Source organism: Centruroides sculpturatus, unplaced genomic scaffold, assembly GCF_000671375.1.
Source record: "Centruroides sculpturatus isolate CEXI.00-Female unplaced genomic scaffold, Cexi_2.0 scaffold594, whole genome shotgun sequence".
Taxonomy (NCBI): Eukaryota; Metazoa; Arthropoda; class Arachnida; order Scorpiones; family Buthidae; genus Centruroides; species Centruroides sculpturatus.
The window spans coordinates 136767-164505 of NW_019384999.1; the positions used below are offsets into that span (position 1 = coordinate 136767).

The 27739-nt window shown below is 32.2% G+C and overlaps 1 protein-coding gene across 1 annotated transcript in view; it reads left to right on the plus strand.

The window, feature by feature from the left end:
- The first annotated feature begins 9371 nt into the window (after positions 1–9371).
- Positions 9372–27739, plus strand: part of LOC111633179 (E3 ubiquitin-protein ligase RNF13-like) — a 57898-nt gene continuing 39530 nt past the window's right edge. The window contains exons 1-4 of the mRNA XM_023377702.1: positions 9372–9470; positions 11938–12021; positions 18238–18363; positions 25515–25623. Of these exons, the coding sequence (XP_023233470.1) occupies positions 9372–9470; positions 11938–12021; positions 18238–18363; positions 25515–25623 (418 nt within the window). The remainder of the gene's footprint in view (positions 9471–11937; positions 12022–18237; positions 18364–25514; positions 25624–27739) is intronic.

Sequence of the window (27739 nt, forward strand, 5' to 3'; positions counted from 1 at the left end):
GTTTTGCGGTGTAATTCCCCAATTTTCCCTATGCTAGACTGATTTTCATTTCAGTGTTGACATATTTACCGAGCCGCGACGTTGTATATTCGTTAAAACAAAGATTTTTATTGAATATATTTATTTTTTCTGTTTAATATTGTTGGGTATGTATACATTTACATTAAATTAATATTAAAATAAATAAAAATATTAAAATACTAAATGTTTAAGTACCCACGTATACAAGAATAAAGGAGGATTATTATGTCAGATAAAAGAAGTGCATTAGAGTTAGATTGCCATGCCTTCTTAACATGTTTAGATATCTCCCTAGAAACAAAAGTGGAAGTTATTCGATGAATGGAAAATGGACAAATGTCTGTAGATCTTTAAACTTACCTTCATCCATTGTTACTATCATTATGAAAAATGCAGATAAAATTAAACACTCTGCTCAGCAGTCTATGGCAGTAAATGTAAAACATGTGAGTTATAGTAGAGGTAAAAGTTTTGAAAAAATGGAAAAATTGTTACCATTATGGGTGGATGATGCAAATCAAAAAAAAAAAATTCCCTTAACTCAAGCTGCTATAACTGAAAAAGCAAAATCAATGTTTGATAATCTTAAGGAGACAGATGGAGTCGAAGAAACTTTTTGGGGAAGCAAGAGTTGGTTTATGAGATTTAAATCCTGAAGTAACTATTGTAGTGTAAAATTATTTGGTAAAGCAGCAAGTGCAGCATTGTAAAATTATTTGGTAAAGCAGCAGGTGCTGCAGTGGCTGCTTTTCCTAAGGAATTTCAGGATTATGTAGAACAAGTCAACTATTCTCCAGACCTAATCTTCAATGTTGATGAGACTGGGCTTTATTGGAAAAAGTTACCAGCACAAACTTTTATTTCTCGTGAGGAATGTTCCACTCCAAGTTTTAAAGTTGCAAAAGACATTAACTCTTTTGTTGGGAGCCAATGTTTCAGGAACTTTGAAATTTAAACCGATGTTAGTGTATCATTCACAGACACCACGTGCTTTAAAGGGTCTAAATAAAGATATGTTACCAGTTTATTGGAAATGGAATAAGAAAGCTTGGGTCACACAAGATGTTTTCACAGATTGATACACAAATTATTTTTGCCCTACTGTGTTTCACTTTTTTGAAGAAAATAAATTACCACCCTAGGCACTTCTTCTTTTGGACAATGTTCCAGGACATCCTCAAAATAAGAACACCATTGGATGTCAAAGTTGTTTACATGCTTCACAATACAACATCGCTTTTGCAACCAATGGATCAGGGGGTTATTGCAACCTTCAAAGCTAATTATCTTCGTAGTACTTTCATGGAAATAATGAGAGTTTTAGACACTTCAGACAAAACAGTTAGACTATTGGCTATAGTCTTTCGATATTTTGAAAGGCATTAAAAACATCAAGTTGGCTTGGGATGAAGTTTCATCAAAATGCTTAAATGGAGTTTGCTGTAAACTTTTACCAGCATTCATGCACGATTTTGAAGAAGTAGCACATCAGGACAATTTAATTGAAGACATTACCAGACTTGCGTGTGATGTGGGATTGGAAGATGTTACAGCTGAAGATGTGACATAACTTTTAGAAGTTCATGATCAACCACTCTCAAATGAAGACTTAGAAGAATTATACAGAGAATTAGATTGTGAACAGTCAGAGAAGGAAGAAAACGAAGAAGAAACTCCAAGTTATGAAAATGGTTGATCTAAAGTGTATCCTTTCAACTATGGAAAGTTTGATGGATGAACTTTGTGAGTTAGACAATGATTGGGAGCGAAGTGCAAATGTAAAAAGGAGCATTATTGCATCCATTTGACTATATTCCAAAATTCTTAATTAATAAAAAACAAAAATCTAAACAATTAAATATAGATACTTTTTCTGAAAAATGTAAGAGATCCGAAACTTGAAATATCATTTGTTTTTCTTAAGATTTTTTAATTAAAACATTTAACTTTATTTTATCTTAAAATATATTTTAAGAATTAAATTTATAATTTATGTATTTTGTATTATATTGTATTAATAAACAAAATTATTTGCTTATTTTTCACTTATGTAGAACTTAACCCTATACCTCACTGTAAATATGGGTTCATTTTATGCCAATTTGATTTGTGCCGGCTTTTGTAGGAACGGAACCTCAGTGTAAACCGAGCGTTACCTGTAAAATCTATGAACCATAAACATACAATGGTCAGAATGATTTTAGGAAAGATGTACTACTATTTAGTGACAATGGTGGTTAAAAATGTGAAAGAAAGAGAGATCATTTCACTAGAATTACAGTAATAAAGTTGAATAAATTGTCTATGTTTAGATAGTCATTCAAAAATTATTAACACTTTAATGGCATCAGTAAATAAACTTTTAGGCAGCTGCTGGGCATTTCGAGTCACCCATGACTTGTAGTCTATTTCAATACAGGGCTGTATGAGGCACGGGTGACTTGTGCTATTAAAATAATATATTTTATTGCACCTAATAAAATAATATTGATATATCAAGTATAATGCCTGTAGGATTATCAAAGTATATGTGCTGCTCCACAGGAAAACAAGCAATTATGTCTGTCGTCCTAACTAGGTATGTCAGTATGAGTCACATATGCCTCGTAAAGCTGTTAACATGTTAAAGAGCATTTAATATTATATGTTACTATAAGAGATATGAGATTTTTAGATTCTCATTTCTCTATTGAACATTTTATTAATTGATATCTTTGTTTTACAGCAGAAGTATTTTGTGTTGTTTTTGTAAATTACAAATGTGATTACTAGTCCCACTGTTAGCAGATTTTGTGCACTTTGTTCGGCTGCAATTTGAAAAAATTGTGGACCTATAAATTTCCACTGTCATCTGTCCATTCATTTTTCCTTAATCTTGCGAATGGAGATAGATAGATGAAATCTGAGGCCAGATATGGGAACCTTAGGGGCAGGAAGCCTTGATTAACTATATATGAACTTTTGATGCAAACCAGAAGTCGTGTTATTTCAATTCAAAACTTTTCCCCGGAAAATAGTTAATAGATGATTGGCATGACACTATTGTTAAAGGAAAAGTATGATGTACAGGGGCAAGCCACTACTAATAATTTGAGGTGGAGAGCATATATTTTAAATTTATTTAATTTAAAATATGATTAAAAATTTCAGCCTTGCATTATGACATTGTCACAATAAATAATTGCTCATTGCAGTAGTCATCCATATCATGGTTCAAGAAAAAGACAGTTCTTTCTAGTCTTACTCTGTGAACCAATTTTTTGAGTACCTGTAAGGTTTCACAATACTTCACAAAATTCATTGTTTCTACTTTTGCACACAACCTTTCAATGCTAAAAATGCAATCTCTGATTGTTGCTTTGTGCAGAATGAGAAAAATGAGTTTATGTTTAAACTTAGCTTTTATGCACTGAGGCAACACAATGAAATGACTGCATATATCAGGTTGTTCAATAAGTTTTGTCATTCGATAAGATGTGGCGCTATTAGGATCGACACTTTATTTCTCTATAAATAGTACTACTATTTCATAAACACGTGTCAAGTTTTAAGTAGTCAACTCATTGTATATCTGTAGCTGTTCAAAGTTGACGTATCACTGTATTTTTTTATAATGGAAAAAATTGAATATCGTGCAGTGATAAAATTCTTATTTTTGGAAGGTGTAGTACCAAAACAAATTCATGAACGATTGTTAAAAGTGTATAAGGACTCTTCACCTTCAATTAGAACAGTAGAAAAGATGGGTTGCTGAATTTAAACGTGGTCGTATGAGTCTTGAAGACGATCCATGTGAAGGACATTTAAAAAGTGCATCAACACCAGAAATAGTAGCAAAAATACAGCATATGGTTTTGGAAGATCGTAGATTAACCGAGAGAGATTTAATAGAAGCCCTAGGGATTTCGTTAGGCAGTGTGAGCAATATTTTGGCTGAAGTTTTGGGTTACAGAAAGCCGTGTGCACAATGGGTGTTGCATTCGCTAACTACAGAACAAAAACACATTTGAATGCGACTTTCTCAGCAACATTTGGAGCATTTTAGAAAGAATAAAAAGGATTTTGTGCATCATTTCATCACAATGGATGAGACTTGGGTCTATCACCATGATCCTGAATCAAAACAAGAGGCTAAGGAGTGGTGTGAACCTAGTACTTTGGATCCAAAGCAAGTTAGAATGCAGAAATCAGCCAAGAAGGTGTTAGCATCATTTTTTTTTGAGATGCAAAAGGAATTTTGTTTGTGGATTACCTCCAAACTGGTAAAACAATAAACTCAGATTATTACTGTAACCTTTTGGACCAGCTGGATATAAACATTCGTGAGAAAAGATCTGGTTTACAGAAGAAAAACATCAGTTTTTATCAAGACAACGAACCCTCTCACACAGCTCAAAAAACCATCATGAAAATCAGTGAATTATCCCTATTTGCCAGTGAATTCACCCTATTTGCCAGATTTAGCTCCCTTTGACTTCTGGCTGTTCTCACATCTCAAAAAATTCATGCGTGGGAAACGATTTTCATCGAACGAAGAGGTAATAGAAGCCGTGGAAGTGTATTTCGGCAGTCTTCCAGATTCTCACTTTAGGAGTGGAATCCATAAATTTAGAAGATCACTGGAACAAGTGTATTGAAGTTCAGGGAGATTATATTGAATAATAAAATGTGTTTCAAACCATAAAATTGTGTTTTTCTTATCGAATGACAAAACTTATTGAACAACCTGGTATAAACTAGATTAAGGTTTTTTAGTCTCAGCTATTTTTCTGTTTCTAGATCTTGAGATGTTTGTTTCCAAGTTTCAGGAATTTTTGGGACAGTGCAATTGCAATTGTAAGAATTAATTTTTAATTATATTTATTATCAATGCTAGCTACTCCCCCATTTTAGGGAGAAAGCTCTGAATATACCCAGCCCATTTCTGACTGAAGTCGGAGAACAAGAATTTTGAAGGACAGATCAGCTCTCAACTGTGCGACAGACAGAACAGAAGAGCCTATACTTCTAGGCTCTCCCATTGCCGCCTGTCGCATGGTTGAGAGCTGATCTGTCCATATATTTATTATATTTTAATATACATTTTATTTTTTGATGTTGTCGAAACCGTGTTGTATTTGTTTATTGTGTACTGGTACCAGTACACAAAATACATTTTATTGTCATTTTAATGTATCTATGCAATAAATTAATACAGATTATAAATTAAAATAAAGAATTTTAGTTTGAACTAATACATACAAAATAAAAATTTAAGCATAAAGTAAACAATAAAATAGCAAAAAATATACAGTGGGTGATCAGTTAATGAACATAATCCGACTTTGTTCATTAACCGATTATCGATTTACCATAGGTTTTTATGGGAATTTGATTAATTCGTTCTGGAGACTCCAAAAAAATAAAAAAATATATACTTTCTTACTGTTTATTTTTATATAATAATAAAAAATACATATATACACAGTCTTGCATTTTTTATTAGTCATGTTTTTTCCGTTTGTGGGGGTTAAAGAATCTGTCTAATGTCGACTGCTTTACTCTCTTCTTCAGGATTTTTCAAAAGTAATTAATAGCATTGTTGTTGTAGAGATCCCCAAGCCTATTAACATCAACCTGGTTTGGATGCCATTCTAAGACGACGTTCTGACATCATCCCACTTTTTCAAAAGATCTTTAATAGCAGATATTGGCATTAATCCTCTTTTTCAAAAGAAAACATATGTTGTTGAGTTTCTTGGTGTTCTTCTGTTGTCAGATCAGTTTCAGGTTTCATTATGAGCTCTTCAATGTTCTTTATTTCTCAGATGTGATTTTTGTTACTCCTTTAGCTGCTTGAGTCTTCTTGATTATACAGTATCTTTCTTAGATAAGATTGAACTGCAGCCTACTGTAGACCTGTTCAAGCCATACTGCCCAGCAATATCAGACATCTGTCCACTCTCTACCTTTGCTATAATACTCTTACCTTTTGAAAATAAAAACCAATGCAAAACTTAATGAGTGCCCATTCGACAGTCTCACAAACACTATAAAAGAATTGTTTTATCAGAAAAATAAAAGGCTGGAATTACAAGGGAAAGTTTCAAAGTTTGGAGGAATACTATCAGATCAGTATATATCAGGTTGAACGTCAATATCAACATTTCCCGCACTCTGAAAAGTTTCGAATTGTTGCCTGAAGACAAGGGAAGACCAATTTGTATTCGTTATTTTACGTCACTTCTTGTGTTTGTTCTGTGAGGTGTTTGTTATCCAAACACGTCACAGAACTTTTCTGAATGTGTTCATTATTCGATTTGTTCATTAACCAATCACCCGCTGTACTTATTGTTAATTATATATAACAAAATATATAAATAAAAGTTAACACATCAAATGCAAACAACATGTTTACATTTAAGTATTGGGTTGTTCAGAAAGTAATTTCATTTTTTATGAAAAAAAACCAATTTCCTTATAATACATAAATATTTTATTGAATTATATATTGACCATTTTGGTCCAATACCTTTTGCCATCTTTCTGGTAGTAGCATTCAGTGGCGTACTGTGGGTGTCAGCTGCCCGGGGCAGAGGAAAATTTCGCCCCCTCTTATTTAGGTATTTCAATTTAAAAGACCAAAATTCAGTTTTGTCACAGAACAAGCAATGAAAAATTCGGTAGTAGTGCAGCGACCTGTTTAAAATAGTTCTATTGGATATTAGTGGTGTATATGAACGTGAATGAATCGTACAAGAAAAAAAAAATAAATAAATAAAAGGTCAACAGGTTTTGCAGGAATTACTTGCATGCAAAAGTTACTACTTAACCCAGCAAGCCGATTCCCGAACTGTCCGGACGATAGCACTATCATAGGTGCGATGAAAGTATAGATTAGGATGTTTCAAATTTTTACAAGATGATGATAATATTTATTATGAAATTTTGATGCCCCCTAAAAAGTATTGCCCGGGGCGGGCCGCCCCCACTATGGTACGCCACTGGTAGCATTATTCCACGCTCATAAAAGTTCTGATCTTTGCTTACAAAAAACTGACCCAAGTGATTTTTGACATCTTCATTTGAAGTAAATGTTTCACCATTTAAAAAGTTTTGTAAAGACCGGAACAAGTAATAATCCCAGGGTGCCAAATCTGACAAATATGGTAGGTGTGGTAGCACCTCCCATCCAAGCTGTAACAGTTTCTTGACGGATTACCAAATTTGTGAGTTTTGGCATTATCATGGTAAAACATTACACCTTTTCTGTTTGATGGTATCACTCAATTTGTCCAGTTGACGGCAGTATACTTCCAAATCAATTGTAGAAGCTCAATAAAAACAATTCCCTTAAAATACTACCAAACTGAGAGCATCACTTTTTTTTTATGACTATCAGCTTTCAAAGTGCTTTGAGCCAGCTCATCTCTTCAATGATAGCTTGCATTTGACATTGTCATAAACAATTCATTTTTCATCGCCAGTTATGATTCACTTCAAAAATGAATTATTTTCGTAACATTTTGAGAAGCAAATCACAGATGTCAATGTGACAGAGCAAATATCTTTCTATAAGAACCTGTAGAATTATATATCGAGCTTTGAAACAAAACCAAGTAGTTTCAAGAGATCATAAATGGTTGAATTCAACAAATTTAATCTCTTAGCAATTTCTTTTGTTATTATTTGGCTGTTTGCTTCAATCAATACCTTTATTTTGGCTTCATCAGCTTCAACTAGCCTTCCAGAATGTGATGCATCTTCAATATCAAAATTGCTGGAACAAAATTTTGTGAACCAGTTTTGGCATTGTTCTGTCAACACGTCTTCTCCATACATGTCATACAATTTTTTCTTGCTTGAACAGCATTCTTATTTCTTCGGTAATAAAAGAGCAAAATATGCTGAAAATTCTGCTTTCAATTTTCCTTATTTGATGGGACATAAAAAAAAACAATTGCAAAGAATCAAACAAAATTTTTTTATAAATAAGCCTTGAAATGTCAGCTGTCAAAATATATGACAATATGATTTAGAATGAAATTGGCAGGTAAAAATACAATTACTCCCTCTGGTGGCAAAAAACAAAATTACTTTCTGAACAACTTGATAATAAACTTTCTCAGGAGAAGGATTATTGTCTGCTAAATGAACCAACTTGAAGGAAAATGAATATAATAAATACATTAGATACTAGTTGATTCCCTATGATGTATAACAAAATATATAAATTCTCCATGGTAATAAATATACATGCACATAGCGGCTGGATGGCCGAGTGGTCAAGGTGGCAGCCTACTGCTCTGGGAACCCAGGTTCAAATCCAAATGGGTTGGAAAATCCCCAGGAATTTTTGGGGGATGGTCCGTTCGAATATGTTGGGCCCCGTCCCTCACCACCCAGCATCCCCATTGTGGGCCTGGCCGAATGCATAATGGGCTTGCAAAAAGAGGTTCTCTTAGTGCCCACAGGTCGAAAAGAGTTTAAAAAAATATATATACAGTAGAGCGTCGGTTATCCGAAAGAATTTCGGTCGACAAATTTAAATTTTCGCCAGTGCTGTGGCGCTGTAATCTTTGGCTATGTCTTCGGCTACTCAAATATTTTATGTTTTTGATACTAAATTAACTTCTGAAGTATAATTTTTTATTGTTTTTATATTTTTCAATATATTTATTTTGTTTGTACAAAATAAAAAAATAATTTTTAACGATACAACAGTTTTCATTAGGCTTAACATCAACGAAAATTTAACGCAAAGTGACACGCAACAGAGAAAAATTTCAACACGGGATAAATTAATATATTTTTTCGTACATAATTGGTTATCCGAACAACCCCAGTCCCCAATTGATTCGGGTAAACGACGCTCTACTGTATATATATACACGCACACCATTTGTGGTTGTTATAAACGATAAGAAAACGGGGCTCATTTGTATTTGAAACTAGTTTAATAAATAAAGTACGCTACTTGAGCTACAATTTACAAAAACAAAAATTGGCTCAATCACTGTAACAGGCATCTCCGTATATGCCTAAAGGCATTACTTCTCTAAGCAATCAGGATAATAAATTTATGCACACACACAGTTACCAATTCATGGATCCTCCATTTGCAGTGTACACATTGGCAATTTGCCTAGGCATCAATGTGACATAAGCTTGGCAAAGATATTGTAGAATTTTGGTCTACACTTCTATAAAAATTGTCTTCAGCTGACCTTTTATCAGGACTTGCATTTCCACACCTCTTTATTGAGGACACACCAAAGGTTGTTGATTGAATTAAGATCAGGAGAATTTTGGACCCAGTCCAGGACTTTGACTCAATTTTGGAAAAGCCAAGCACCAGTGGAGCACTCAGAATGCAGCTTGGTGAAATCTTGCTGGAAGATTGCATTTCTGTAGCTGAAGATGTACTATGGAAGGCAGAAAATGCTGTTGCAAAATTGCCTGGTAGCATTGTGCTTTAACAGTCTCATCATAAGGGAACCAAATCACCAATATCAGAATATCCAAAACACCCCACACTCTAATTGTGCTTGGAAACTTGACAGATTGCGTCACACATTTTAGATGAGTTTTAGATGAGAAAACTTTGCAGGGAGGTTTGCTTATTAGGGGTATTGATGCTATTAAATTTTGGTGGTGAAAGGTTGAGGGAGTGGGAGATAATGTGGGTTTTTGTGTGTCTCCACTATGGTAGGACTTAATAACAACTTTAATTGTTATTAGTATTTACAATTTTTTTTATAAAACTCATCCCTATCCTCAAAATTAAGTTTTTGTCATTTTATAACAGTTAAAGATATAAAAAGTGTTTAAACAAAATATCATAACAAATGGCACCACCAAATGTTACCAGGAAAGTTAAGCAATTTGTTACTGGATTTTTTTTTTTGTTATTTAAATATATTAACTTCTATAAATTTTTTTAATTGAAATTTTTATAACTAGAAATTTCTCTTTTGTTGTTCTCAGTGATACTAGTTATAAATTGTTATAAACATTTTTATGATTGATTTTTTACAACAATTTTTAAATATAAATAAAAAGATGATGAATGCTTTTAATAATAAATGCCACCATATTTTAGCAAATTATCTAATTTTAATATAATTTGTAAAGTAAGGGAGCATATTTATTTTATTTATAGCAGTAATTTGATGGTGGTTTGATGTGGTTTATTACTTTGATTATGATTTCTAACTCTTAAATTAGTGAGACTTTAAGATGTAACTTAAAAGTTAATGATATTATAGTTTTACAAAACTAGTAAAAAATTCTAATTTTTATTATGCTCAGCTTTACTGAATTTCTATCCAGAAATGATCTACAAGAAACTAGAAACAAGAAAATCTACAGTAATTTATTCATAATTTTATACAGCATATTCTCACTAAGCTTAAGTTTTTTCTTTTTTATAACTTAAATCAGTGTAATTTGTACTGTATTTTTGCAGAATGACCAGCATAAAAACAGGAAACCAGCATGCTAGAAACCCAGAGTTACAGGCATGCTGATTAAACTGCAACTAAAATATAAAATTAATCAGATCTAACAAAACTAGTTGTTAATTAAATGTTAAAGAAAACATTCTTCTGAGTACAATAAAAATAATAACATTGTAGTTTGACTGGCCTAAAATCGGGAATTCTGTCTGGTTTACTTATTATAGTATGCAGTACTGTAATGACATTTTAAATTACACTTCTTTATTCTTGGGTACATCATTTAGCATTGATTTTTTACACATTGTAAATTGTTATATTGTGCATAACTATTTTAGAATGCCTTGTTTCATTCCTTGTTGGTAATATGCATCATTTGTCAGATTTTTTACCATAGCCAAAATGTTATGAACATCCCCCTACCTTTATCTATTTCTGGGACTGCAACATGAACTTCTTTTCAGAGAGATTTTTCATTTTCTTTGCCTGAAATTTCAGATTTATTTTAGAATCTCATTGGCAACTACGAGCTTTCTTATTTTTGAAACAAAGAGGACAAATAAGAGATCACCAAATCCCTCCTTACACACATTAGACAAATTTTCACAGATGGCATGAGTCTCACTAGATGATTTTAAACAGACACAACAAATGAAACTGTGATCTTCAGATTACTAGGTTAAATTGAAGCTTTAGGAATTGTCTCTCGAACTGCTGAGTTTGTTCATTTGCATCTGTTTTATCATTAACTTTCTCTTTATATATGTTGCTCTTTTCAGTATCAATAGAATCTAAAATGTCTTCCAATTTCTTTTTTTGTGATGTTTGACACTTCTTGTGGCGGGGATGAAATGTTCAAATCAATCTTTATTTTGCAGCTGAACAGTAGCTCATATGAAGATTTTTTGATACCTAAATGATAGGCTCAGTTAAGGTTATTCATTTCAGTTAGAGATAAAAAAATTAAGGAAGATTTATAAAAATGGTATTTATAAGTGATTATGAATACTAATTTTATAATCTTTAAAGTGATTACAATGGAGAAGGTGTATACTTTCATTTTATATTCTGTCAGCAGATCATCTGGCATTCTATACAATGCCTGAATTTTGTACTTTGTCAATAACATGTATGTACATAACTGTTTCCAATGCATCATTCAAAAGATACAACTTGTTAACATCTATTCTATGTACTGTATGCATTCAACATTTTCTAAAACCTTAAGGCTTCAACTCTGCAAATTTCTAATTACAAATACAAAAGGAGTTTGTAAGAAATTTTTCATGAAATAATTAGTGAAGATTTTTTCAGGTTTGAAAATTAGATGCAAATGTTTGTTAATGAAAGGTCTTTAAGACCAGTTGCTTTTTTAAATTATTAAAAATTTAATGTGTCTTTATGTATTTGATTTTTAAATATATGATACATTTATTTGTATATAAAATTTTAAATATTTGTTGTTTATTATTTTACATAGATTTCGTCAAAAAATCAAACTGTAGATGAAATTCTAGATTGGGAATGGTCAAGTAGTCCAAATTTACCTCCAAATGGAATATATGTGAGTAAATTAATATACTGTATATAAATGAATAAAATTTTAAGTTATACAAAGATATTTATTATATCATGAAGGTTAATACACCTACAATTGCCATAAATGATTGGGCTAAATTTTGGATATATGATTATAGATTAGAAATGAATTTGGCACTAGAGTGAGGCGTTAGGTGCCATCTCTTATAAAAATTAATAATTACAATATTTAATTAATTAATTNTTCTTTTCTTCCAGATTAATTTAAATTAATTAATTAAATATTATAATTATTAATTTTTATAAGAGATGGCGCCTAACTCCTCACTCTAGTGCCAAATTCATTTCTAATCTATAATGATATATCCAAAATTTAGCCCAATCGTTTACGGCAGTTGTAGGTGTATTAGCTTAAAATATCGGGTTTCAATTGATGTGTATATTTATATATCATGAAGGGTTATAAATGTTAAATTTTTGCAGGAAATACTGGTATAATGCAATAAAATTTTTGTTATGGCTAGATATGACTTATACTTCACAATCCATATAGATATATCCAAGAATTACACTAGAAATGTTGCATATGTAAATATTCCATAGATATCCTAAATAGTATTATTATTTCAACATTTTGCCCTTGGATCCTGCTATGATAACATGTAAAATTTTTATCACAATTCCACAGATGCTATTGTGATACATTGTAAGTTATAAATGTACAGTACACTGGTGCCACTATAGCAACTTTGTCTAAACCACAACTACATATTTATTGCTAGGACAATATTATGCATAAAATCATGAGTGCAAGTAGTTAGACAATTTTTCCATTTATAAAGAATGAGAAAAAGAACAGCTTGTGAAGATTTTCAACATACTAAAGTGAAGAAGAGTTTGATTTTGAACTATATAGGGACAGTTTGAGTACAGGAAAATCATCCACTGTGCTGCAAATGTTGTTTATGGTATGTGGTGGTGGTCTCTGGTGTACCTCACATCAGATGAGGTCCCACAGGTGTTTGATGGGAGAGAGATCAGACAAGGCTGCTGGGCAAGGAAGGATGTGAATTCCGTTCAGGCTGGTGAGAATTTAGTTTGACATGAGGTTGGGCACTGTCTTGGTGGAACACCGTAATGGACCAGTGACTGAACCACAACAACTCCACAATTTTTGTTACATACTAGTCTGCTGTCAGAGTACTGGAAATCTTCACCACGGCTGTCTGCTTTTGCATTTGCCCAGTGTAGAGCAGTGTGATACTTGGCAAAAAGGGCTAGCACATAGCGTTCCCCAGAATACCGCTACACCTGTCCATAGCTGTCATTCCTTTACAGACAGAAGTGTAATTTTATTTGTAAACAATACCTGATACCATTCAGTGGTCCAGTTGCAATGACAATGACACAATACCAGGTATTCAGCCTTGTGTTGAGTGGTTAATGGCATCTTGGTTATTGGTTGCTATGCGTGCAGTCCAACTTCATGTAACCTGTTGCAAATGGTTTGGATGGACACATGCATCTGTTGATGGCAATAGGCAGTTTCAGAAGACACATGCTGTAGCAAATGGGTTCTGATGGGCCATTTGGTGAATCTGCTGGTGTGTGTTCTCTGTCCTGCACTGGTGCAATCCACTCCCTCTTTAGCTTGTTTACAGATGTTCCTGTGTTCATCATGTCACACATTGCTGGATGGTATTTGTGTGTGGCAACTGCATGCATCGACAAACTGAGGTTGCGTAGCTTCAGAATATGGTTTCATTCCCTAGCCATTAACTGGTGGTCATCAACTCACTCTTGTCCTTGAGGCATTTTCTATGCTGCTTTGAAAATTTAGCTGCTGTGAACTGTCACTAATAGCATTTACAGCCTGAGCTGACTGTTGGTCTTTATAGTCCAAAACTGGGTACCACATGACCAAATGTGTCCACAAGCTTACTCATTGGCATATCTCTGTCACTTCTACTAGTCCTGCAACTTGCATGTGGCTATGCACATTTATTTGTGGTGTTGTGATTTCACTTTTGACAAGTGTATATCTTCTCTTCTTACTACTAATTATTTTTTAATTATAAAAACAGGTCAGTTAAGGATTCCAGCATTATCTGACAATTATTCTAGTTTGAATTCTATCACATCATAGGAAGATGGCAATACATCATTTTCTCTGGAATTAATATCTATAGACTATACAGTTTTAAAATCAACCGTGATTCAGTACTTTAACCTGTCTCATGTTATTCCCGAAATATCTTGGACCGTAACCTTATGACCTTGACTGGTGGACTCCAGATATCTCATTTCTGCTTAGGAACGTTTTTTAATGTTAGATGTTGCTAATTGTATGGAATTCTGAAATTAGTGACTCGTATCAGAATCGTTATGTTATCTTGTTTTTGCACAGCAGGATATTACAATAATAGGATTAGATGTTCAAAAGAAATAACAAAGGAAAGTAGACTGTTAGTTAGACTCTGTTTCAATATGGCAATGACTGGGAGAAATAGCACTCTGAAAAAATCAGAAATGATCAAGTATTTGTTTAGTTTAGGTTCCAATGAGTCTGAATTATCAGACAGTAATGATGAATTTGTTCAAAGAGAATTTGAGTGATAGTAGTAGTGATGTAGTAGTAGTGATAGTAGTAGTAGTGATAGTAGTAGTAGTATGATCATTATCACTACTACTATAGTAGTGATAATGATAATCAAAAACCAAATACAAGTGGATACAGAAGTCAACCACGTGGTCATGCTCATGGAAATAGTAATGCAAAATGTTTTAGTAATGATGATGGTTGGATCCGTACAAACTTTACAAGCCCTCAAGTGAACAGTTTCACAGAACAAGCAGGAATTCAATGTAAGTTAAAAAGTGATGCTACACCATTTGACTGTTTCAATGTATTTTCTGATGATGAACTTGTAGACAAGATTGTTGAAGAAACAAACATGTATGCTGATACTACCTGTTTGATGAACTGTGATGAATTAAGTAAAAACAGTTGCATAAAACACTGGAAACCTACAACAAATCCAGAAATTAGATAATTTTTAGGAATTATTATGATTACAAGTATTATTAAAAACCTTGCTTAAGTACACTTTACAAATACGTGAGCCGTTCATAGCCTGGCACGCGTATTTATAAAATCTAAGTGACTTGTACAACATGGAATTCATATAAAACGGAAAAATCAACAGTGTTATGGGGGTCGACTGTGTGTATTTTACAACTGAAGATGTTTTTTTCTACACCATTTTTGAGTGCGATATCAAGCGACTGATTTCTGCTTTTATTGTCATTTTACAGACAATGATCAAGTGTCAGGTGGTAATGATAAATTGCATAAATTTGTTATTGATCATTTTTGCCACAGATTCAGATATGCTTACATCCCAGATGAAAATATGTGTATGTAGACGAAAGTTTTATGTTATGGAAAGGTAGACTGGGATTTAGGCAGTATATACCTAACAAGCATGTTCATTTTGGTGTAAAAAGCTACAAAATTTGTGAGTCACGAACAGGATATGTTTGGGATTTTTTAGTTTACATGGAAGCTACAACAGAATATGGCAATTTTGAAGGTGGGCACGGTGATAAAGTTGTTCTTACATTATTAGAACTGTTGCTAGATAAAAATTACAAGATTTTTTTAGACAGGTTTTTCACCTCACTGACATTAACAAAAACATTTCTTGATAAACATATGTATGCGGAACTGTGAACAAAAATCGAATTGGAATGCAATGCAATTTTCCTGATCATAAATTGAAGGAAGGTGAATTTGATATATCAGAAAGATGGTTTGTCTGTATTTTGTTGGAGAGATAAAAGGGATGTGTTGATGCTAAGTACAATGATTAATAATGAATTCTCAGATTCTGGTAAACATAATAGATCAAGAGAAATAATAATGAAGCCAAATTGTATTGACTATAATTGTAATATGTGTGGAATTGATCTGTGTGATGGAGTGATACACAATTATCCATGCATGAAAAAAACTGTGAAATGGTATAAAAAAAAAGTGTTTTTCTTATGTTGATATTCACTGTATAATGCTTGTGTTTTGTATTGACAACTAACGAAAAACAGATGTCATTTCTTGATATTCATATGGCTGTTATCAGAGAAGTTATGGAAAAGTTTTACACAAGCAGACATATAACCCATCGCAGTCGACCATCACATGAAAATCCATTGTGTTTATCCGAACAGCATTTTCCTAGCCACATACCATCAACAGACAAAAAAAAAAATATCCAACCAGTTAAGTATGTTGTTCAGCAAACAAAAAGTGAGTAGAATCACATTATCAGTGTGAACGATGTTCTGTTCCACTATGCGTTGTTCCTTGCTTTGAAATTTATCATACAAGAATTAACTTCTGAAATAAAATTTTGTTTTTACATTTATTAATATGTCTATTTTGTGTGTGCAAAACATTTAAGTAATTTGGAACGATACAATAGCCACAATTATTTTTTTTCTAAGACATGTGATCGTGTTAGGCCAGGGGTGGCCAACAGTTTTTGCCCCTGAAGCCGAATTGGAAAGAAAACTTTTTCCATGGGCCAAACCAGAGGCTGCCTTAGGAAGATTTTGAGGTGGTGCAAGATTTCATTGTGGTGCCACCCCGTAGAGATTAAATTGTACATAGAGATTACAGATACATTTTTCACATTATCGTGCTTTATCAACGTTCTATGCTGTGCTTAAGAGATTTGTAATGGAGGATCAACTAATCAGACAGTGAGTTGTTGATTTTTTTTTTTTAGACATTAGAATTTTTCACCGATCTATTTTGACTTGAGTAGTTAATATTGAAAGATTAATTGCAGGCCACATAAATCCATTACACGGGCCACATCCGGCCCGCGGGCTGTATGTTAGCCATGCCTACGTTAGGCTTAACATTAAAAATTTCAACGTTGAGCAACACGCGATGGAGAAAATATTCAACTTACAATAGGTTAAGAGAAGTCATTATATATCATGACCTGTGGTATATCCTACTAGTATCCTCTTTCATAAAAACACATTCTAATGAATCAGAATTTAGTCCTTTAGGTGATTTTTGATATAGAAAGAACCAGGACTACTGTTTTTTCTTAGAGGATATATTCCTAATTTTCAAAGAAAGGAAACCATTTTCAAGGTGATGATTTACTGATGATAAGGGAGAAATATAAACATCTTACTAAACTCGATAAATTGCAATAACACACTAATATCGCCAAATTATTGCCTGATGTTACGCGGCAGTTGAAGTAGTGATAAGGGACAAAAATCCTTGCTAAGTATTTAAGTATTTCTATTTAAAAAAAATCAATCTATATGCTTTTAAAATTTAATCAGTGACTCTGCAGTAGTATGAGATACTAGAATCACCTGTGGTTTTTAGGAAAATTTTTTTTTTCATGGATGATGTGAATTCATAAATTCAAAATTATTGTATAGTAAAATTTTTATTAAATGACTAGCCAATCCAATAAAATTAATTTGTTACAATTCCTCTTTTGTGATAAAATCAAACAAACTGGAAATGTAGGATAAATTCATTCACAACTTTTAAATTCCATCATAAACTATATTTTAATAAATTCAAATGTTTTCAGCTTCATTTGATAAACCTTTTTCAGGTTACATTTGTTATGACTGTATCCTAAAGATGAACATCCTATTATAGAATTCCAAGTTTAAATTTGGATTTTGAAATATAAACAGGAGACTATCAATTAGAAGTGGGATAATAGGTGGATGTAAAATACTTCTTAAATAAGTGTAATATATACATATATATATTACTACAGAGTAACAATTGCACATAATGTGGCTATTAACCAGGAACTTTCAGCAAATCTTAGGGTAGGAAGATGTGAAAGGAATGCTTTAACCAGTGATAAAGGAGACATATTAGACTTCCATGATCAGGAGGGTAATATATATAAAAGTGGTTAAAAAGTATCTTGAAAATCCATTACATGGATGAATGTGAAATTACTTGCATGGAAAAAAAGGTTTATTGTGCATTTAAGTCTAAAATATCATTGAAATTATAGTTGTTTTTTTGTGTGCATTGCAGTAAACTATTTTTAAGAATTGGCAATATTATTTATCTTTCAAATGTCATACCACAGCAAAACAGTTATATAATTCTTAATGAGTTATTTTCTGAAATCTGAACTAGTCACTTAATAAAAATTTCACTATGTAATAATTTTTTTTTCAGGGATATTTAAAAGTTGCTAATCCTTTGAATGCTTGTTCTTCAATACCTGAACCACCATATCCTTCCAATTCATCTTTGCAGTGGTTTGTGCTGATTCGTCGATATGATTGCTCAATAGAACTAAAGGTATGTATGTTTTTTTCTGTGAAATGGATAAATAAAATTTCTAGAACAATATAGGATATAATATTTCCATTCATTTCAAATTCAATGTTAAAACATGATTACTATATTTTAATGTGTATAATTCATGATTGCATATGACTTGCCTTATACAGAATTTAAACTGTCTTTCAAACAGATAGCCTGTGGATTATACACATGAAAATATAGTATTATAGTTGGAAAATAGAGTTATTTTAAAAAAAAGAAAAATAACTCAACAATAATAAAAGAGCATTAACTCACAAACCTGATTTATAGTTAAAGCCAAATGACTACCAAATTATTGGGCTAAGTAATTAATTAAATACAGTGGGTGATCGGTTAACGAACATAATCCATTCCAAGACTTTGTTCGCTATCCGAATTGTTCATTAACGATTATCAATTTACCATAGGTTTGTATGGGAATTTGATTAATTCGTTCTGGAGACCCCAAAAAATAAAATAATATATACTTTCTTACTACATTTATTTATATATAATAATAAAAATACATATATACACAGACTTGCATTTTTATTAGTCATGTTTTTTTGTTTGTGGAGGTTAAATAATCTGTCTAATGTCGATTGCTTTTCTCTCTTCTTCAGGATTTTCAGAATTAATAGCATTGCAATTGTAGAGATACCCAAGCCTATTAACTTCAACCTGGTTTGTATGCCATCCTAAGACTGTCGATCTGACATCTCCCACTTTTTCAAAAGATCTTTAATTAATAGCAGATATCGACATTAATCCTCTTTTTCATAATAAAACATATCTCTCCAAGTTTCTTGATATTCTTCATTCAAGAGTTCATGGTGTTCTTCTGTCGTCAGATACGTTTCAGGTTCCATTATGAGCTCTTCAATGTTCTTTATTTTTCAGATGTGATATTTGTTACTTCTTTAGCTGCTTGAGTTTTCTTAATTATACTGTATTTTTCTTAGATAAGATTGAACTGCACCCTACTGTAGATTTGTTCAAGCCATACTGCCCAGCAACATCAGACATCTTCTGCCCATATTTGATATTATACTCTTACCTTTCAAAAATAAAAACTGATGCAAAACTTAATGAGTGCCCGCCCGACAGTCTCGCAAATACTATAAAAGAATTGTTTGTTAGAAAAATGAAAGGCTGGAATCACAAGGGAATATTTCTAAGTTTGAGGAATATTATCTGATCAGTATATATTGGGTTGAGCATCACTGTTGACATCTCCCGCACTCCAAAAAGTTACCTGAAGACAAAGGAAAATGAATCCGTATTTGCTATTTCTGTCGCTTCTTTTTATATTTGTTCAGTGAAGTATTTGTTATCCAATCGTGTGTTCGTTGTCCAATCATAAAAATCTTTTGCGAAAGTGTTCGTTATCTGATCTGTTCGTTAACTGATCACCCACTGTACTAAAAAATTTGTCTAGAACAGTTATATTGCCATCTAGTACTAGATTTAATAATTATAATAAATTAAATTTAATATATTATAACAAATCTAGTATGAGTTGGTAACAACTGCCTACTTCTAGGCAAATGATTTCATATTAATTAATTACATAGCCATATTATAGCCCAATAATTTGGCAATTGTTTGGCTTTAAATTAGAATACTGTCTGAACTAGTATGCTATAAATCATTTTAAGTGTGCTACAAGATAAACTAAAGGGAAAAAGTTGATAAAAATGTGTTTCTGTGCATTATCAACTATATTTCAGAAGTTTATATCAGTCAGGCATTATAAAGAAGGTTAAACATTAGAAATAAAGTCTAAATGGCTAAAGGAGTTAGGTTATTTATTGGATTAAGTGCTTTTTGAGATTTTTCACTCCCATCTTCATTCAGATCAACAACATTTGTTCTGCTAGGGTCTGTAGATAATTTTCCATGTTTAAGATTGTCTTTATGCTTAGACATCCTAATCTTAAGTGTTAATATAAGTGCTGTCTATGTAGTACTGTTCTGTCATCTGTTTTGATTGGGATAGAGTAGATGCCACTTTGTTGCTCCTTTGATAAAATCAATAATATTTTGTGATACACTCTTTCTGCAACTTATTTATAGTTTAGGCCTACTTAGATGCATTAAGCAGGATTTAAGTTCTTGCATGTAGTGTCTAGTGTTTTTACATGCAGCAAATTATATCATTTTGACACATCACACTTTAGAGTTAAATACATTAGTCTTTACAAAACAATATTAGATTTATTGTCATGTTCTTTTGAGTTATATTAGTAGATAGAACTAGACATTTTTTTGTGCTGAAATGGTTACCAATTTGAACTACCACAATGTTGGCAAGTCTACAACCTAACAATAAACATTGTACATAACTATACAGTAGAGCATCGATTATCCAACTCAATTGGGGACTGGGGTTGGTCGGATAATTGAAAGGTCGGATAACCAAAAAGTATGAAAAAAACCATTATTAGTGTAGTATATTATTATATCCCATGTAATTAGTATATTAGTATTCTGCTATTAACCTACTTCGCATTGAATTTTCCTCCATGTTAAGCCTATCAAATTTTTTTAAAAAATAATAATCATCGCTATTGTATTGTTAAAAATTAGAAAATTAAACCTCATTTAAATACTGGCTCCCTTTCATGGTCGAATGAGTGTTGCCAGCTAAAACACGTAAAAATAATAATAAAGTAGCCAAGACATAACCAAATATTGTAGCGCTACATCACTAGCGGACATTTGAATTTGCCGACTAGAACACGGTCAGTTAATCGGGGGTCGGATAATCGATGCTCTACTGTAACTTTTTCTGTCTCAGACTAGATCGTCGACATAAATCATCGAAAATTTGAACATTTCTCAACACTTCATCATCATTTATTTTTTAATACAGTAATACCCCGAACTTACGCAATAGGTGGGACCGAGCAGTAACCGCGTAAGTCGGGGTATAATTTTTAATTGGGGCCGGAGACTAAAGAAAACAATAATTTAGAAAAAAATGTTTAATAAAATCTTAGATAATACATATGTATAACAAATTAGGCCTATATTATTTTACAATTTTTCACATTTACTTGATTATTACGCCATAATTTTAACATTGTTTCCATCTCAGCGATAATACTGTGACGTTTACGAATGATGCTTGAATTTAAAGATTGAGCATTTTTCACAGCTTCGAGAATTTTTTCTTTGCCTTTTATAATTGTTCTGACCGACAATTCCGGTAGATCAAACTTCTTTGTCCAATTCACAAATTTTCATTTTTGTATCGAAGTCTTTAATAATGGGTACGTTTGTAAAGTCAAACTAGTTAAACGCGTTAGTAACGAATTGTTCGAAAAGTCTAACGAAATAGGAATAACGATGACTTCATTCTCGCTTAACTCGTTCGACTTTACGAACATACCCAATGTTAACTTTACATTCCAAAGATAAAGTTTTTCTTTTCTTGTTTGATGCAGAAGAATTAGTTCTACTTTGTTTGGATGACATAGTAGAGTCTCTCGAGTCTCTGTAGATATAACAAACACAGAAATAAATAACACAAAATAAATTGTAGCTATGTGTCGATTCCACGTGACATGTCCGAACATGTAAGCTGAACAATAGTGTGGGGGGTGAGTAATCAAGAGTTGCGTGGCGCTCAAACAAAAGACTAATCAACAAGATTTGAAAATCGCGTAACTTCGGGTTCGCGTAAGTCGAGGTATTACTGTATTACCAAAAATTAATTTCTATCTGCCATTAACAATAATTCACTCAGAACAGTATTTGATCTATTTAATTTTATAATCTTTGCCATTGGAATTGCTTTTGAACCAGTTAATTTAGAGAATAGGTTTGCACTTTCTCATTCAAATTGTTTTCATCATCAGACAAACCCTTGATCAAAATATTTTTATTTTTTATCTCATTCGACATTGTATCAATAGAATGCAAAGCTAAACTATTTTGACTTTGAATATCATCTTTGAATTTAGAAAAGTCTTCTAACTTGAGCTCTAAATGAGTTAGTCGTTCATCATATTCATTATGTAAATTAACCAGCCAGTCAGTTCTGGTAACAACCTCATTTAACATTGAAAGAACTTTATCAAATTGTTCATCCAGATAAGACATAATTTCCTTAGGTATAAACTTACCTGATTCTGACATTGGAGAGAAAAAATCATTCATTTTTTCTGATTTCAAAGAAGGTTCACTTGGAGAGTGATGTCATTTCACTGTAGATGTTGAAGGTTGAACTATTGGATTCAGCGGAGTATGATTAATACACATTAGGACCAGGATTTGTTTCCAATCCACTCATGATCAATAATATCATCAATATTACTATCAAAAACTTGATATTTTCCATAATAAAAAAGCATAGCAGAAGCTCTATGAAAAAATTATTAACCCTCTTCACAACAAGCAGTGCCCCCTCTTTACTAAATACAGTAGAATCTCATTTTAACAGATCAAAGAACAACAGATTTCTTAGTATAATGGATTTTTCCCCAAGTTTTGCCAAATTATTGTAATTTTGCATTTTTTAAGTATATCCGTAACATGGAATGACTAAAATTTTTTCTAGCCCCATTGACTGTAAACATAGTTTTTTCAACATTGAATTCATATTTGGGTATTTCTGGTTAGACTACTGAATTAAAAAAATACATTGCACACAAAACAAACTATGTGAATAATCATCATGGTTTGCATTGCTAATGTTACAGCTGCATGTCAGTGTTCTCCTGTAACACAATTATGATATTGGGAAGATACTTCTGGCTTGATGCTTCCAGACATGCACTTGTCTGCAGCAAAGACATATGGCACCTCAGGGCTGTTGCACTTTGGAATCACACTTTGTGCTCGCTTAACAGTAACATTTTGTATTGACAACAGTTCATACATTTTCCGTCAGCTTTGTCATATATGAAGGCTGTTTCTTTTTTAACCTCCAATGGTCCATAAAACAAAGACAAATGTAAATAACAAAATGAATTTATTACCAAAAGTTAGGTACAAACATGGTTACGTTTTGACATATCAACGTGAAGATTGAGGCATTTGTCATATGTTGAAAAGTAACCATGTTTGTACCTAACTTTTGGTAATAAATTCATTTTGTTATTTACATTTGTCTTTGTTTTATGGACAATCAGAGGATGAAAAAGAAACAGCCCTCATACATGTATGTCATAATGTAAGATCTTGTAAGATATGTGTTTTTATAGAATAAAACAGTGTTTTCCAATCTGTATGCAGTGACACACTTGTTTGTTGTGAGAGTCTCTCAGGTGTGTCATGGAAATATTAAATATTTTTTAGAATTTTGAATGAGCTTTTTTTTTAAAATTTCATTTGTCTTTCTTCTTTTTACCACCTCCCAACCAAAGGGAAGAAAAGGTATTTACAAAAAGCTAATTGTTGCAAAATTTTTAGCATCAGACATACCTACTCATAAAAGTTGTGCGTGTCTATGCGTATGCCAACTCTTTGGATCTTCTATAAGTATTGTGGCTTACCAGCTTAAAGATCAATCCTAACTCTTTATGCATTGATTCAAATAGTCTCTTTATTTTTATAGTATATTTGTAAAATTGTCAGTTTTTGTCTTGTTAAGTTTAACTTCCTTGTTATCAAATTTTTTCAAAATCAGTTATAATTGTGCAGAGCTCTTTATAATCAGAAAGTATTTTGTCTGTGATCAAAGTTTAAAGCAATCACATGACCATTAAAAATGGTATTTTGCAAATATGTACAATTCAGTGAAGCCGATGTCATGATGAAGTCGGAATTTTGAAATTCTGTCTGAGCTGAGCTATTTTAGATCAGATTTCTTTTTCTAAGTAACATCTCATGGCAGGTTGCTGGTTGTAACTTTATTGCACACTACAAAACAATTGAGTTTACAATTGCTCTTAATTTACATTAATCTCTATGACAAGTTTTTATTTTGATATTTACAATGGGCATTTAATATGTTATCTGTCATGACAAAATTAACTTTTCAAAATTCATACATGTGTGTCTTTTGGCCACATATGGTTGCGGGAGTTGCTAGACTACTTGCTGCATTTATTGGTATTTTATTTATGTTTTTGTTGGCTATGACATAGGGAGGTGCACCTTCCCATATCTGTAGGTTTTAATCTACATTAAACAAAATGTTGGAAACATCTCGCCATATTTGAGTTTTTATGTCAAGCTGAAAAAATTACATTGCAGAGCTGAGTTTCCTTTTCCTAGGAAATATCTAGTTTACTTGAAACCTTTTTATTTTAAAAATTATGTTGTGTTACAGGAATCATATTAAATTCAAAGTGTGTTGCTAATCCAAAAAGGTTGGGAAACACTGAAATAAAGGAGAGAGATCTCAAGAGACTAATAATTTCAAGTACAGGTATTTCTTATATGTAGGGGAATTAAAAAATGGAAAATTTTTTGAATAACAGATACTTTCCTGGGTGTGTGGGAAATTCATTGTTTGTAATATAATAGATTATCAGAACAATGGATTGTTTTTGGCTGCCTAAGCAACCTGTTAAAACAAGATTCTACTGTATGAAATAAAAACCAGAGTTTGAAACTTCAAAATCTTAAAATTTAATAACATTCCAAGTTTCTGCTGAATTTATGAGCAGATGAATGTCAAGATTGCTAATCAATACACCTTTTTGACTGATTACAAACAACCATTAATTCTTTTAAAGGACATTCATATAAAAAATTTAAGAACTGTCAAACTTTTTTCTATGTATACCTTAGTTACATTTTTCTAGCCTTTATAACCCATTTATATGCTATAAAAAAAGCATCTGCATCTCTGATATTAACTATTATCAAGTTAAAATTTCTTTTTTGTATAAATTTAATTAAACATTATTTATTATAATTTTAAAAACAATTTATTATGATTTATTGATAATTATAAAATATAATGAATAATAGAATACATTAGATATTAATTTGTTTAATGCCATTAAGATTATAACAAAAATTTTTATTTTAAGAATTTGGAATTGTATTATTTATTTAATGACATTAACTTAAATTTCATATTTTGTGAATTAATTTTAATAAAAGACAAAAATATTGAATTAAATCATTCTAGAAATCATTAATTTGCAATTAAAAAGTGTTACTTATTCAGTTTTATTTTTAAATAGATCAAAATTGCATACGAAGCTGGATATGATGCAGCTATCATTTATCCAGATTCAATAGACCTTATGAGTTCATATTCTGCTCTCAGTCATTCAGCTGTTAAAGAAAGAAGTAAGTATTATTTGTTCATGCTTGTCATGAGACAGTGGACCCTCGCTTAACGAGCATCTCACATAACGAGCAAAGCAAAAATTATAAAAACTGACTCTCTTAACGAACGGTTTTTCACATAACGAGTGACGAGAAGAGGGGAAGTCCTGGATTGTGTGCATGCTCCATCAGTCTGTATTTAGCACTCGGTCCGCTAGCATCTTAGTGTCACTTGTGATCAAACAATTTCCAAACTTGTGTTCACACACATTACGTATAAACATCAACAACCATTGTTTGTTATACAGTGGGTGATCGGTTAACGAACAGATTGGATAATGAACAAATCGGATAACAAACACTTTCGTGAAAGATTTTTATGTTCGGACAACGAACACATGATCGGATAATGAACACTGCACAGAACAAACACAAGAAGAAGCGACGTAAAATAATGAATACTGATTGGTCTTCCCTTGTCTTCGGGCAACAATTCGAAACTTTTCGGAGTGTGGGAGACGTCGACATCGACGCTCAAGCCGGTATATACCAATCGGATAGTATTCCTCCGAACTTTGAAACTCTCCCTTGTAATTCCAGCCTTTTATTTTTCTGACAGAAACAATTTTTTTTTATAGTATTCAAGACACTGTTAGGTGGTCACTCATTATGTTTTGTGTCAATTTTTATTTTTGAAAGGAGAGTATAATAGCAAAGGTAGAGAGTGGGCAGAAGATGCATAATGTTGCTGGGCAGTATGGCGTGAACAGGTCTACAGTAGGCAGCAGTTCAATCTTATTTAAGAAAAATACTGTATAATCAAGAAGACTCAAGCAGTTAAAAGAGTAACAAAAATCACATCTGAGAAATAAAGAACATCGAAGGGTTCATAATGGAACCTGAAACAGATCTGACGACAGAAGAACGCCAAGAAACTCGGTGAGATATGTTTTCTTCTGATAAAGAGGATTAATGCCGATATCTGTTATTAAAGATCCTTTGAAGAAGTGGGAGGATGTAAGAACAACGATCTTAGAATGGCATCCAAACCAGGTTGAGGCTTGGGGATTTCTACAATTGCAATGCTATTAATTACTTACGAAAAATCCTGAAGAAGAGAGAAAAGCAATCGATATTAGACAGATTTTTTAACCCTTTCAAACGGAAAAAACATGACTAATAAAAATGCAAGACTGTGTATGTATGTATGTTTATTATTGCATATAAATGAACGTAGTAAGAAAGTATACATTTTTTTTTATTTTTGGGGGTCTCCAGAACGAATTAATTAAATTCCCATTAAAACTTATGGTAAATCGATAATCGGTTAACGAACAATTCAGATAGCGAACAAAGTTTTGGAACGGATTATGTTCGTTAACCGATCACCCACTGTATAATAAACACACCAAACGATATGCCAAATTCTTGGGCTATGTAAAGGCTATAATTAAATTGATGTACACTCACTCAGCATTTGTATGTAAATCAAAAACATAACACCTTAATTTGCTGAGAAAAATTTAATGAAAAGCAAACATTTTCAGCAAAGTCTGTTGGCCATCATCAGGCTAAGATATACGAATATAAACAAAATAGAACAAAAATTTAAATACAGATAAAATAAAATAACAAATAAGAAACAAAACACCTTTTTTGCCGAGAAATAAATATAATTTGAAAAAACAAACGTTTTCAGCCTAGTTAATAGGCCATCTTCAGGTCAAAAAAATGGAACGTAAATGTTCCATAAATAGAACATAAAAATTATTTAAATCAAAAATTTTACAAGAGAAAAAATAACGGAAGAATAAATAAATAAATAAATTAATTAATTAAAACAAAAATAACATAAATCTTCAATGGATTAATTCTGGTCGAAGTTTCTAGTATATTTCTTAACCAAATATTTCCATGCCGATGGTAGGCTCTCCGCATCTCTCGCATTTAAACAGCCTTCCCCTATCCTACTTCTGTATATTTCTATTTTCTCCGCCGTCATTGCTAGAGTTGGGGAAGACAGAGGCTTGATGATTGTTGCCTCATCCCATTTAACCTCAGAGCCTTGCGCTTGCGCCATTTGTGACAATATCGTTGAATTAGATGCTTTTCTTATGGCGTATCTATGTTCTTTGAG